Here is a 15,326-nt window from a genome sequence, read left to right on the forward strand (position 1 = left end):
TTGCCCTTCTTCTTCCTGCCATGTGAATGTGATGTCAGCGGTTACCTTGGGCCATCAGGCAATTCAGGATGGGTAAGTCTGCTTAGTTTTCTGTGACTTGCAGCTGAATGCGATCCTGTCAAAAACCCTGAGGTCAAAGTTGTGCTTTCCACTCTTCTCTCTTTAGCAAAAACGCCACTTCCTCAGCAAAGCCCGTCCCTGCCTTCAAGTTGTTAGGCCTCCTTCAAGTAGTCTCACAGCCCTGTGAACCCTTTTTTCATAGCACTAATAACAATCGTGGTAATTTACTTATGGATTTGTTCAACAAAGTAGGAAAGGGCTGTGCTTCTTGTATTGTTTGCCCTGCACACAGCACATTGTATTCTCTCACTGTATAATTATTGAAATAAGATTGAATAATATAAGAAATCACATTAATTATCAGATATGTAGTATAGCCATTAAATGCTGAGTGCAGGAGAGGCGGTAGAGACCAAGAGCGGATGGGCGAAATCACTTTACTAAGCAAAAACCTGAAAGGAAAGAATGTGTTCCTCCTATTGAGTCTATTCAGGTATCACTCAACCTTCCGAGTTCAGCTCTAAAAATGTTTCTCCAAGAAAACATACTGGACGTACTAGTCACTTTATGCCACTTTGATCTCCTCTTTTCTTGGAATCCTCCTGTAAGACAATGAAAATAGAGTATATACAAGTGCAAATAACACTCACTTGTATTGGGTAATACTCTTGAACTGTTTTCTGGTCATTCCATTTGCAATGGCCTTTACCAACCTGGAGCTGGAAGGCAGCAATAGTGTCTGCTGTTCATTTATTCACTCATCAGGCAGGCAATGTATTCCGTGCCTAAAGTGCCAGTTCTTGGGAGTTCGAAGCTACACAAAGCAAAGTATCTGCTCTTATGTAATTCAGTCTGTTGGGCAAACAAGTAAACAGGTCATTGCAATATGATGTGTCAAGTGCCGAAATAAATACAGAAAATTCCGCACATTTAATGGCTTCAGCACAGGAGTTCAAGACTAGCCTGGACGGCATGGAGAAACGTCTCTACAAAAAAGAAAAACAAAAGCTGGGGGGCTGGGTGCGGTGGCTCATGCCTGTAATCCCAGCATTTTGGGAGGCCGAGGTGGGCAGATCACCTGAGTTCAGGAGTTCGAGACCACCTTGGGCAACAGGGTGAAACCCCGTCTCTACTAAAATACAAAAAAAAAAATAAAAATAGCTGGGCATGGTGGTGCGTGCCTGTAGTCCCAGCTACTTGGGAGGCTGAGGCAGGAGAATCGCTTGAGCCTTGGAGGCAGAGGTTGCAGTGAGCCAAGATTGCACCACTGCACTCCAGCTTGGGAGACAGAGTGAGACACTGTCTCAAAAAAATAAAAATAAAAAAGAAGAATCCCGGTGTGATGGCGCACACCCGAAGTCCCAGCTACTTAGAGGCTGAGGTGTGAGGATCACCTGAGCACCCCGGGGAAGTTGAGGCGGCAGTGCGTCATGATCGCACCATTGCACTCCAGCCTAGGCAAGAGTAAGACCCTGTCTTAAAAAAAAAAAAAAAAAAGGAAAGAAAATTCTGCACATCACAGAAGTGGTATCTCACCCAGGTTGGGGGCATGCATGGAAGTCTTCCTAGAGATATCGGAGTTAAAGGTTTAGCTAGTTGCCCAAGATGGAAGGGGATGTTCCAGGCAAAAGCGGCAGCTTGCCTTACTTCAGAAATTGCATGAAGTTCTGTGTGACTGATCAGGTTATGTCCACAAAAGCCATGAGGCCAGATGAGTAAGCAGGGCACAGAACATCAAGGACCTTTGCTAGTCTTGGTTTATATTTTATCCCACAGGCAACAAAGGCATAGAAAAATTTTATTCAGAGAAAATCCACTGTGCAACTTAGAGAGCTCACCAATGAAAGGATGAAGCGGGTAGTGAGGCTGGGTTTAGTTTGCTTTTTGAATAATATGAGAAATGAAGAAGCAAAGACCCAGGGCAGTAGATAAAGAAGTGGGGCATTCACTGAGATATTCGGGGAATGAAATGGACAAGATTTGGTGAGTTGACAACAAATGCACCCTTCCCCTCCTCTCTCCTTCCCAAGGTCTCATGCCCAGGCCTATTTACAGGTTCATTTTCTTACCTTTAAGTCAAAGGCAACCTCTAGTAGAGCAGTTCACTGTTGCACCCAGGCTCCGTTTTATGCCCCACACACCCAACACCCCTTTTAATTTCTTGTCATTGTACTTTTTGCTACACATACACATCTTAAATGATAACAGAAAGCTTTTTAGTGGAGAATAATCAAGCAACAAAGCCACATTTCTTATTCCGCAAACGTTTTCCAGTACCTTAGAGCTGGTGACCTTAAATTTCCCTAAAATCTGATGCCACCACACCCTAGAAGCCAGAGGTCTGTAGAAATATTTCAGCAGTTGTTTTCACACATGGGAAAATTAGCCTATGTAGATATTTTAGAGCTAAGATGCCTCCATTAAAGAGGTGGTGCTTAAGGAGTACACAGAGGATGTTCTTTTTTTTTTTTTTGAGACGGAGTCTCGCTCTGTCGCCCAGGCTGGAGTGCAGTGGGCAATCTCGGCTCACTGCAAGCTCCGCCTCCCGGGTTCACGCCATTCTCCTGCCTCAGCCTCTCCGAGTAGCTGGGACTACAAGCGCCCGCCACCACGCCCAGCTAATTTTTTTGTATTTTTAGTAGAGACGGGGTTTCACCGTGGTCTCGATCTCCTGACCTCGTGATCCGCCCGCCTCGGCCTCCCAAAGTGCTGGGATTACAAGCGTGAGCCACCACGCCCGGCTTAGGAGTACACAGAGGATGTTCTTAAGAATGAGAATTGCAACACTGGATGGCTGCTAGCAGTAAAACCCCTATCAAACTGAGTACATCTGTAGCAAGAGATGAACTATTTTGACCCATATAAGATTTCTTAGAGATCTACTTTTATAGGGAACTAGAACCTGGCAGGGCAAAACAGCACCATGTGGGAAGCGGATGCTTGGCTGTTGCTTCAAGGTCTGGTGACCTGAGCCACTGTGACTTCCTGGGGCAGAGCAGCTCTCAAAAGGAGGAGGTGAACTGCCCTCCTTCCCTTCAGATAGCTGCTCTCCCTCACTTTTGGAGGTTAATGAAGATACTGTAACATATCCAATAAAAATTGAATCACCTGGATGCTGGAGACTCTGGCCATCAAAATGCTGCAACTCATGAAAGACTGTGAGGCGTTTGTCTCAATCCCATCCCACTAACAGGAAATCAAGATGTGGATTGAGGCTTCTCCATGATCTCCTGTCTGGGCCTATGTGGAACACTGCCCTAGAGAGGACCCTTTGAGAGCCACTTCAGAGACTTTGTAGATACCCAGAAAAGCCCAACCACGGGACTGAGGTCAAATTCTGAAACTTGGCCAGAAGCTCACTTGACATCAGCTGATTGAAGACAGCATCAGGGCTACCCTGACAAATCTGAAGGACAGTGTCTTTCAACAAAGTCTACCCTGTTTGAGAGGGGATGAACTGTCTTTAATCTGTACTCTCTGGGCTTACATGAGATTGCTCAAATGCAGTGTTTCTGGCAAACACTTTGCTCTAAAATAAGCCCCCCCACAGCTAGTAGCAGGTGCTTCCCTGGAGCTCAGCAACTGCAAGCTCATTTGCCAGAACCAGGCCGCTAGTGAGTAGAAACCCTAACACTAACTTGCCATTGGTCCCGTATGCTTCTGTCACAGCCAGTCTCTCCATGTCCTCAATAAAACAGCACCATTAAATTATCCTTGATTTAATAAATACTTTTGAACTATACAATCCCTCTCCCCACTGGGCCCCACCTCCCCAGTATTCACTTTTCATTTCTATCACTCCACTCATTACAAGGACTTTTGACTGACCTGTCTCCTCTGTAAGATACCAAGTTCCTTTAAAGAAGGGACCTGTCATCTTAGTCGTTATACCTTCAGAATTTATCACGGTGCTTGGTATGTGGTAGGCTATTAAACATTTGTTGAATGAGTTAAGCAGATCCTATATTGTCTCTTGCCTGTAATTTTTTGGGGAAAATCCACCTTGACCATATAAACAAGGTGAAACTCTCCCATTCAAGACCCCAAATCCGGAGATCAATAAGACTAAAACCTAAATCTAGGTTTTCTTTCATTTACTTCTAAAATCACTATGAAAAATACATGTATCATTTTTTGAAATCACTGATTAGTTAGTAAATGAAGAATACAAGAATAGCTATATTTCAAAGACTAGCTAACTGTGCCAAAGACTTAGAAAAACAGTAGGACACCAAGAACTTAATAGGCACAAAAACAACTCACTAAAATAAAAAATACACAAGGCTAAAACATGAAAAAACTTGCCAACCTTATTAGACATTATTTACCTATTAAATTAACAAAGTTTTAACCATTCGGAAAAGGTAGCGTGAAGTCAAAGGGCACTCACACACATTCAAACGCTGAATGGAGGGTGGTTACCAACATGGTTATATGAATAAGAAACCTTAAAAACAGTTATGTCCAAGGCATGTGAGACTACATGTGTGCATATATACATATACATGTACATATATATTAAAATGTAAACTAAAAATCCTTATATTTTTCTGTAAACTTCTAAAACTATATGCCCTAGGAAACCAAAGTGTTGATTAGACTTTATGCAGTATGACTTAGAAATTAAGAACATGGCTCTATCACTAACTAGCTATATGACCATCAGCAAGTTGACGTTTTGGGCTTAGTTTCATCAGTAAAATGGTAATAATAATAAAAGTATCTACCTGACAGAGTTGGTGTAAAGATTAAATGAGAATATAAATTAGAGTGTAGAACAGTGCCTGGCATATAGAGTGCTCAATAAATGTGAAATGCTCTTACTCCACATATCAGAAATTTAGAAACAGCCAAATGTTTAATGACAGAATACTTCAGAAGATTATGGTAAATCCATACAATAGCATATTATTATACAGTCATTAAAATGTTGCTCATGGAGAGTTTTTTAATGATGTTGGGATAATGCTTATATTAAGTGAAAAAGCATGATATAAAATTGAATATATAGTATGATTTCAATTATGTAAAATATACATCAATATGTAGAAAAAGATCTAGCAGAAAGCATACTAAAATATTAAAAGTGATTATTTTGGGTAGTAGTATTTGACCTGCTTGCTATTTTCTTCTTTATACTTTTCTATCATCGATTTTTTTTTTTTTTACAGTAAGGAAAATATTGCTTTTAAAATCAGGAAAACACCATAATTTTAAAATGTTAAAGTAACAAATGGATAATTTTAAAAACTTACAGAAATGCCCAACTTTTCACATGTAAATGACGTAATACAGAAATTACTGTAGCTTTCCAAAACTCAATAATTTCCTGTTGAATTTACAAATGTGTATACTGTATTAATGCAAAGTAATTATCACAAGCAACATAAAGCAGTAAATATCCCTTGCTGGAATTTGTTTATAAATGAGTGTCTGAAATCGAGCACAAACAATGCACACGCTCCCTGACTGAAAACAGCCCACAGTCCCTTTGGCCAGCCTCCTCCACTCTAAGCAGCAGTGCCGGCCCCCAGCTCGTCCTGCTCCAGAGCTCCCTTCTAACCCAGGAGCAGCAGTGGGACTTGCTGGCAGCTCCTCCCATCTTCACTCCGTGCTCCGGCAACTTTTCCCTACTCTATTCATCCAACTGTAAAGTTCTCATTCCTTTTGCAATTTTCAAAGAGAAGAACTCCTCCTGTCTGGTTATAAGAAAAAGCAGGATAAGGTTTTCCCTTCACTCTGAATGAACACTCCAGAACCCTTTTCAGTTCTTTATGCACAACTTTTCCCCTCTTCAACAGCTTTCAACCCTGTGTTCCTCAACCCTACCTCTCAGGTTATCTTACCTTCTCATTACTGCAAAACACTACGTTCATTTCAATCCGTTTTTGCCCTTACAGAACTCAATCTATTAAGTATATAAATATCAGCCAATATAAATACCATTCAAGTTTTTAACACAATAGTAATAAGGAGAATAAACAATCACAATTTACAGGAGACATCAAGAAATTGTTCATATTCTTACTAAAGTATTTCTTTAAAGCAAATCTCAAAAGAAACTTCTGGTTTATCAATTAGCATTTTCACCTAAATAGCACTGGGTTAGACATATATTTTAGCCATAATGCTGAAAAAGCATTCTAACTAAAATGTATCAGTTGTTCATCCAAACATCCATCTGCATTGCAGTAACCAAATCATTTATGATTGAATATTTTTAAAGCAGTATAAGCAGAAACTCCCTAGATGTTAACATACTTTGTCGCTATATGGAACTTAACTCTCTACTGTTTTTTTAACAATAAAAGCTACCCTTATACAACCCACCAATTTAATGAACACCATACTTTATAAATTAATACAACACAATCTAAACGCACCATAAATTTATATTTGTTAATCTTGATATTAGAACATTTATACATTTCAAACTACATAAAAATATGACAAACAATATAAAATAGAAATTTGTTGACAACTTACGTCCAAAACATCACTATTTCTTATATTGCAACTAAGCAACAAGACAGCTTACACAGCTCTCCAGAAAACATATAGTGTTTTTTGTGGAGTGTTATCAACAAAAATCAGCACAATCCCACACAGTAATGTCTCCAATTTATTATCTTTTCCACAGTACACATTTTTCACAAACCATAAATCCTTTGCAGTTATTCAAAGTGTGTAAACAATTGCCTGAATCCCCATATCCCCCACCTCGGCTTAAGGTTGTGAATGTTTTAAGTCCTTCAATCAAGTTTCAACTCTTCCACTTGCATAAGCAATCAAGAGCCTTCTCTCTTTAAATTATGTATATTTTATCATACAGCCTGCAATGCAGTAAATCACAGTGAAAGCCCTGGGGAAAACAAAACAACATGATCTTTACAGCGGGACTTGAAACTTCACAATAGTAAATGCAGTTAAAGAAGCTTCCCATGATAAAAGTGTGGGTTTTCATTTCCACAAATCAAGTCAATTAGAAACCCTAGGTTCTACTTAAAAACCCATTTTGATCTAAAAGTGAAAACAGTCCCCTATCCATAGTCATTTTATAAACTCTATACAGTTTCACTTGCAGAGATTTTTTTTTTTTCCAGTCTGGAAAACAGTAGTGCAATTAGTTTTACTTCTTTTAAGTTATTTAGTCCAGGATGTAAATAGCTCTGTGGAAAGATAAGAAGATGCTCTGGTAAACAAGAAATTTTTGCAAGCCCATGCTGGCTTACGAGTCCATTAAAGCTTGTAAGTCCATAGTGGCTTTCAACAAAATGTTGCATATACATCACTAAGAACAAAGCAGAAATAAATAGGCAGAAATGACTGTAAACTGTCTCATTTCAATGATTTTTCAGTAATAACTGGCTTGATGAATTGATTATATATAGTCACTTAAATAAGCAGACAGTAGACAGTTGCCCTTCTGGACGTTCCACTATGGCATCTGGCCTGGAAAGCCCCAATGGAGTTACATTCCTAAAATTAAAAGAAACCAAAAAAAAAGGTGGGGAGTGGAGGGTGGGGGATAATAGTTTACAGATGCCACTTGAACAGGATTCCATCAAGTCAGCCAGTTCACTTAGATTTCTTCTTAAAAAGGCTTTTGATTTTTGATGGCTTTTTGCTTTTCTCTCCATTATGACAAAGGTCATGTGGGATGCTGCTTATTCTGGCAACACTTGGGGCTTCCTGAACTGGTTTACTGTCATTGCCAGCTGAGGAACATGATGTGTGGCGAGGCTTAGGCACCGGGATGCCACTGGAAAGCTGGTTCATGCTACAGGATTTCTCCAAAATGCCATTGTACACTTTGCTTGCAGGACTGAAGATCATACTCTTAGTTTCTGTCAGACCTACACAGTCGGGAGAACCCCAAGACACATCTACAGTTACAGGCGAATCCCCTCGGGAGGAATCCTCTAGGGACACCTCATCTCTTGATATCTTTCGCGGAGATAATGTTTGGTATATCTCGAGGCTTAAAGGAGGAGACTGTTTCCTTCCAATGGAAGAATTTAAGGAGTCACATTCTGAAGCTGTGTCTGGCACTTCCCTGAACGAAACACAAAGGTACAAATTTTAAATCAGTATGTTCTTAAGAGTACTGGCAGACATTCTAACTAAAACAACTTTCATTGCTTTTTGAAATTTAAAAGGGGGAAATGATACGATTCTATATACATTTCAGCAAAATTAGAACATTACTTCTTTAAATAATATGGCTTCTCAAAACTCAATGTTGGATTTTTAACATAAACCATAATAATGAAATCTTACAAACTACAGACAATATAAGTTACACCTTCTTTTTGTCAAATAAATTAAAATGTTAAATTTTACGGGTGATTCAGCTATCATCTCAGCTACTTTTATGTTTTGTTTCAATACTATTTTTTTTTCTAAATCAGAGTTGATGCTATTTTAAAAGATGAATTTTAGTCACTGCCTCTCCCTTTGTCATTAACTTGATGAACTATAGCTTTGTTAGGAAGGAAGAAATATACATGAAAGGAATTACACTAAAATTTAAGTTCCACCAAATTTAAAAGGGGGGCAGGGAATCGAGGCACATCAGAGTATGGCAGTGGAGGGGAGGGGCAAACATATGATGCTATTTTTTAAAAAACCAGACATTCGGTAAATTCTCACAGCATTATTACTTTTGAATGTTTTCCTCCTTTTCTCCACAGTGGAAAAATAAATTTTGTAACCCCACCACCAACATATAGTAAATGCCATCACCCATTCCTTCAAATCTCTCTCAAATCCACCATTCCTTATTATGCCCCCTGCACCCATCCTTCCTCTGGAACAGCCAGGAACTCACCTAAATGATTCCAACGGCTTCCTAATTGGTCTCCCTGCTTTCATTCTCATTCTTCCCTCCCAGTTACTTCTCTACACAGCCATTAAAGTGATTTTTAAAAACTCGAGCAAAACATATCATTCACTTACTCGAAACTTCCCAGTGCTTTCTCTCATACTCAGAGTAAGATCCAAAGTCCTTGTCAAAGTGTACCAGGCCGTGTACTGTGGTCCCTGGCTGTCTCCAACTGCACACTCCCTTGTGTTCCTGTAACATGCCAACCTCGAGACCCCTCAGGGCCCTGCACTTGCTGTTCCCTCTGCTTGGTGTTATCTACTCTCCATCTCCACGTGGCTTACTTCTCCAGGGTATGCAGGTTACTGCTGCCTCCCCCAACCACCTTATCTGAAACAGCATTCTCTTTCCTTTTACCTGTTTGTTTGCAAACCCAAAATTTACCAAAACCTAAAATGATATTTTATATTAACTTGTTTATAGGCAGAATCCCAGAAAAAAAAGAAATAAATAAGGACAAGGAGCCTTATTAACTTCTGTCTTCTCTGCACTAGAAGAGTGGCAAGCTTACGGTAGGTACTTCATAAAAATGTGTTGGATGAATGAATGGAAGGGTGAGTGAATGAATGAATGAACAGAATGAGATATTAAAGAACAGGGATCACATCTTACTCACTTTTTTTTTTTTGAGAGCTTTACTACTTAGTCTCATTCACTTTTGCACGCACTGAGCCCAAGGTGAATACTGTTCACTTCATGAAAGGAAATGATTGAGAAATAAAAGGGAGAGTCAAGGTAAAAAGTGGCCAAAGAAATACAGTGTGAGAAGGGAACAGAGCTGAAGGTAGAACAGAAAGGCAAGAGCACATATGATTATAACCCAGCAGCTGGAACTAGGCCAGGTCCTTGTCTCACTTGTCTTGGCAGCTCATGTTATTGGCAAATGCACCTCTCATAGCAAGGACTAAATTCATATTTACAAAATGAATAAACTAAATGATCTCTTACCTTAGATGGCCTATGATTACTGTCATTTTCATGTTACTGATGTACACATTTACTGGAAGTCTGGCACTTACTTTTGATGAATATTCTATGTTAATACCACATTTTAGATACATATTGATTGCTGAATTTAGTCATTTCTATATACTTAACTCACATGTCTATGAAGATTGTCTTTACTACATTACAAGCTCTTAAAAGGTACAAAATCCCCTAAATAAAGACCTAATGGTTTCATATAATATGTCTATGTGTGCATTATATAATTATAATTATACATACATTATATATAATTATACATTATATATATTTTTAATTTATTTATAATTTATATATAATTATACATTATATATACATTATATATATACATTATAAAATGAATTTTATAATTCAATTCTCAAATGCTTTTATAATTCAATAATGGGTAGTGCTAACAGAAAGCAAGAAGCAGTTCAGATATGAGGAAATGATCAGACTCGGAAATCAATCATTGGTAGAGGCATTTCTGCAAAGCCTTTTTTTGGAATGGCTGTCCATTAATTGAACAGAATATATCACTGTTCCCTAGATGCTTCCAGAGTCAGAAGCTGATTTAGTTATAATTTTATGAATTTATTTTCTCTTCTGCTATGTGGCTTGGCTGTGTTGTATGTGAAATTCTAAGTTAGGCTAAAAATATTTTAAAAACTAGCCTCTAAACTCTAAACAATGTGTGAAAAGAATACTGATTTAAGTCAGGAGACGGGTTCCTAAGATGGTCCTACCATTAATCAGTTGTAAAAGCCTCAGCAAATCACTTGATCTCTTGAGGTCTCAATTTTCCTATCTGTTAAAGTAAGAAAATTTGATTAATCACTAATGTTACCTTCTAGTTCTAACATTTGAATTCCGTAATGACAATAATCCAAAGTGTTGCTTCTTCTGCATAACTAATCTGACTTGGATAATAAGATCTACTACAACTTCAAATTTTATTTTCTTGCAGAGTCCATATTCTTTGGAATGTTGAACTTAACTATGTGTACCACTTATGCTATTTTTTTCTATTTCTTTTTTTCCCCAGAGTGACATGGAGCTGAATTCACACTTATATAAGAAAACTCACAATGAGGTTTAAATGAGCATATATGTGCATAAGGCACAGAACATTAAAAAATCAGTAAATATTCCAACAGAGCGAGACTCTGTCTCACAAAAAAAAAAAAATCAGTAAATACTCAAAATTATTATTTTGTAAGGATTCTGGTGGTTCAATAGAGGAGAGACTGAAAATGAAGAGTAAGAAAAGTTTTCCAAATTCAAATTATTCTCTTATTTATGAGAGCTAGCTATGAAATTTTGACATTGCTATTGAAATGAGAACTGAACGTTCCATCAATGCAGAAAGTTTTATTAGACAGCACAGCTCTCCAGTATTCCTTCTGATTTCCAGAAACCACACAAGACCAGTTCTGTCAGTAAAGTCACCTTGCTGGTGACTATGATCATACCGCAAAGACAGACGAAAGCTAGTCATAAAATGTTAACCAAGCAAAGTCGCATCAGATTCTCCAACTGCAATGAAGATATAAAACCTGCATTATTTCCTTAGGAATATGCTGCACTGATCACTTGCAAATCATAAAATTTTCCTTTACTACCAGATAATTATGAACGAAAAATGATTATTGATGATAATGTCACCTAAAGAGTCACATGATAAAGAGTGTGGACCACTCCCTTTTGCTTCTCATAGAAGAGGGTAATGCCTTTGGGGACACATAGCTACTCTGGCAATACCTGAAACTAACACTCAATACCATACTGCTTTTAAAGAGGAATGTGGTTTAAGAACGGATGTCCTCAAATTAAGAGTTTCATGCAGCACTGATGTCATTAAGTTGGACTGAAATACACTGCTGCTATGCCCATTTTGTTAAGTTACTAATTTACTTTTCTAAGTTCCTGACATTGTCTTAAACCTCTGGCATATGATACTGCTTATGTGTTAGCAAGTACCAGCACATAACAGAATAAATCATTAAGTGACAACAAATATTTTTAAGTCAGTCATATCTGATATTTCTTCGTGTTCAAGTATATTCAAGCTCATGCTTTTCTATTTTACATATAAAATTGTTCATGACAAGTTTATGCTCTGAGATCTGAGTCAATTATGTCCAGTGACCTCTGAGCAGTTACATCTCAAAATATCTACCTACATGTCTGTGGTAGGCAGAATTCTAAGATGGCTCCCAAATTCCCAGCCCCTGGTGTACACACACCTTCTTCCAGTTTTCCAATCAAACATAAAAATGGATGCTGCTGTAAAGGGATTTTGAAGATAAAATTAAGGCCCCAAACTAGTTGATCTTAATATAGAGAGATTATTATCCAGGGGAGCCTTTTAAATTTTAGTCTAGAGATCAGAGAGATGGAAGCTGGAGACTCAAAGCAAAGGAGGAATCTACAGCAGAGAAATCCTCTATTGCTGGCTTTGAAGATGGAGATCCTGTGGCAAGGAACAGTGGACAGCCTCCAGGAACAGAGAGCAGCCGCCACGCAGCTGACAGAAAGCACAGACACGGGGACCTCTGTCCTGGAGCCACAGGAAATGAGGTTCGCCACAACACATGAACGTTGAGAACTGCAAGCTCCAGATGAGAATGGAGCCTGGCCAACACCATGATTTTAAGCTTGTAAGCCCGGAGCAAAAACCCCAGTCACACCAGGCTTGGAATTCTGATGTACAGAACTAAGAGCTAAAAAATGGGTGATGTCTGAGGCTGCAAAGTCTGTGGTACCTTGATATGTAGCAACAGAAAATGGAAACATGCACCACTCCTCCCACCCCCTCCTCACACCTTACCCCCAACCCAGCCCCAACATGCCCTGTAGATTATTCACTGCCAATACCATTGCTTTTCAGCAGAGAAGTAAATGGCCTCTTCCTCCTCTTCACTTCGATAAAGCGCAGGGCAACTTGACACTGAGAGGATATCTGGATCAGGGGAAGGCAAGGAGTGTGGTGTGTGCTGGGGGTGGTGAGGGTGCCGAGGGTGTGACGGGTGGGGGGCGTGTGGAGCAAGCTGCGCTCGCTGAGGCTGAGGCGAGGACGGCACAATGCTGCGGCGCGAACGGCACAGGCTGCTGCTTCTGGCTAATGATCCAGGAGGTTTAGCCATGGTCCCTGAAAAACACCAAGAAAGAAACATGCTCACGAAGTCCAGGGTTCCCTCTACAGTCACCACAAATAAATACACACAAAAGAACTGATGTCACTAATATGTCACTGTTTCATCTCCCTTTATTGAAGTTACTGTACAGTTATTACCATTCTCTACTACCTACACGAGGAAAGTTAAGAAATAGAAACAACAAAAAAAACAGGTTTAAAAAACAAACAGAAGTGAACATAAACATGAGGCTTTAACAGAAAATTTAAATGTACTAACCAAAAAGGCTTAAAAATTTACCTAAGACAACAAATCTTTAAATTTAAAAACATGTATTGTATCACAAACTTTTTATGACTGTTAACATAAAGACAGGACAACAGAATAAAGTAGGCTGCAATGGATATCTCTTGAAATATCACAAGTTCTTTGAACTCAATCAGTTTTAAATCAAGGAAATCACTTAACTACTGTATGCACAGTCTCACAGCTGGTTAGGCAGAGTTCAGAGCAAAACTTGTTTCTTGAACACCCACTACTGTGGAACTAAACAGAAGTCTTAGATCCAACTGTTTCTGCTACCAGTCTCAGTTGAGACTCATGCAGGTGAGTAAACAAACTTCCCCTACATCTTCAGTGTCCTCACTAAATGGGCATTCCATTTCTTACTCTTAACTGAACAAACATAATTCACCTAATAACAACCTTCTCAAGCTGAAGCTGTTCGCTCCTGCATGGTTCAGATGCTATAGCATCAGGACAAAAGGTGGGTGGCTTCGCTCCCCAGTATTGTCTGCACACCCTTACTTCTACATCCTTTTATACAAATGCATTCCTGCTGAAGCGAATGCTATTAAGGGACATTACTGAGTCTTCCACCTTCACTTCACTAGTCACTTCCTAGACATTCTCTCTCTTACTGGTCCTTACAACCCATCATCAGCGTGGGCAACTTCACTTGTAAGACCTAGCCAACACCTTGACCAATCAAGGTTTTCATCTCTTCTCCCCTGACCTTCACTTCTACTCCACCACACACTCTCACGCCTTATCCCACCATCATTCAGAACTGTTCTATCTTTGAATGTAAGTCAGGCTGGGCATGGTGGTTCACACCTGTAATCCCAACACTTGGGAAGGCCAAGCAGGGAGAATCACTTGAAGCCAGGAGTTAGAAACCAGCTTGGGCAACATACTGAGATCCTGTCTCTACCAAAAAATAAAAATAAAATAATAAATTAAGACATTAGACATTTAGATTCTGACCATGGTCCACCTTTCCAGTTCATACACTGTGTTCCTTCCACTTATCTATCCTACTGTCAACCCAAGCTCAAGGACCTTACTCTACTAATTATTCCTTCTCTTGCCTTAATTGTCATTGTCTGCCTTTCCCCTTCCCACAGCATTTAAAAGCAAATTCTGAAAAGACAAACATAAAGAATGAGCAAATGACAATAACAGCAACAAAAAACTCCTCTACCCCAGACTGATTTTCAGCTGATATCTTTCCTGTTTATGAAGAATTATCTATGTTACTGTCTCTACTACTTCATCTTCACCCATTCACCAAAGAAACTGTACAGTGCTTACTTACATATTCACAATTTCACTGAAACTATTCTCAACCAGATCATGATCTACCTCACAGTTGCTAAATTCAATCAGTACTTCCATCCTTCCTTGACATCTGACCAGCATCTAACAGTGATTATTACTGTGTCCTCTGCTTGTCTTCTCTGAACATATTCTCATCTCCTCTTTTACCCACCCCTTGACTGCTGGTCTTCTTCAAAGTTCTGTTCTAAGCCTCGTTCTGTTCTTGTTCCACTTAATCTTCCTGAGCAAGTTCATCTACTCGCACGACTTCAATGATCATTTGTAGTCTACAGAGGCCCAAATCTGTAATTCCAGGTTTAATCTTTCTCCTGAACCCTTATATCCAACTGCCCAATGGACACATGAATGTGCCACATGTGCCCAAACTGAATTCAGCATTTTCCTTCCCAAACTTGCTCCTCCTCCTGTGTTCCTTAGCTCAGTAAATATTATCACCACCTACCCAGTCATCAGAATTGTAAACACAGATATTCTTGACTCTTCTTCCTACACCATAATCCACATCTAGTTACCCACAGGGTTTCTACCTCTCTAATCTCTTTCAAATCTGTCTGCTCTCCTACACCCTTACTGCTGATGGATTATATTGGACTATTGTACCTGTATTGTATTATGAAATCCTGATTTCCCCCCTCCAATTTATTCTCCAAATTGCACCTGCA

General features: G+C 39.2%; 1 protein-coding gene across 3 annotated transcripts in view; it reads right to left on the reverse strand.

The window, feature by feature from the left end:
• Nucleotides 1-4,850: 4,850 nt before the first annotated feature.
• Nucleotides 4,851-15,326, reverse strand: part of STIM2 (stromal interaction molecule 2) — a 178,786-nt gene continuing 168,310 nt past the window's right edge. For all 3 annotated transcript variants that reach the window (XM_058430140.1, XM_032135447.2, XM_032135446.2), the window contains 2 exons: nt 12,785-13,058; nt 4,851-8,116 (listed from right to left, as the gene is read on the reverse strand). In XM_058430140.1, the coding sequence (XP_058286123.1) occupies nt 7,639-8,116; nt 12,785-13,058 (752 nt within the window). In that variant the 3' untranslated portion in view covers nt 4,851-7,638. The remainder of the gene's footprint in view (nt 8,117-12,784; nt 13,059-15,326) is intronic.

The sequence above is a fragment of the Hylobates moloch genome, unplaced genomic scaffold, assembly GCF_009828535.3.
Source record: "Hylobates moloch isolate HMO894 unplaced genomic scaffold, HMol_V3 SCAFFOLD_17, whole genome shotgun sequence".
Lineage (NCBI taxonomy): Eukaryota > Metazoa > Chordata > Mammalia > Primates > Hylobatidae > Hylobates > Hylobates moloch.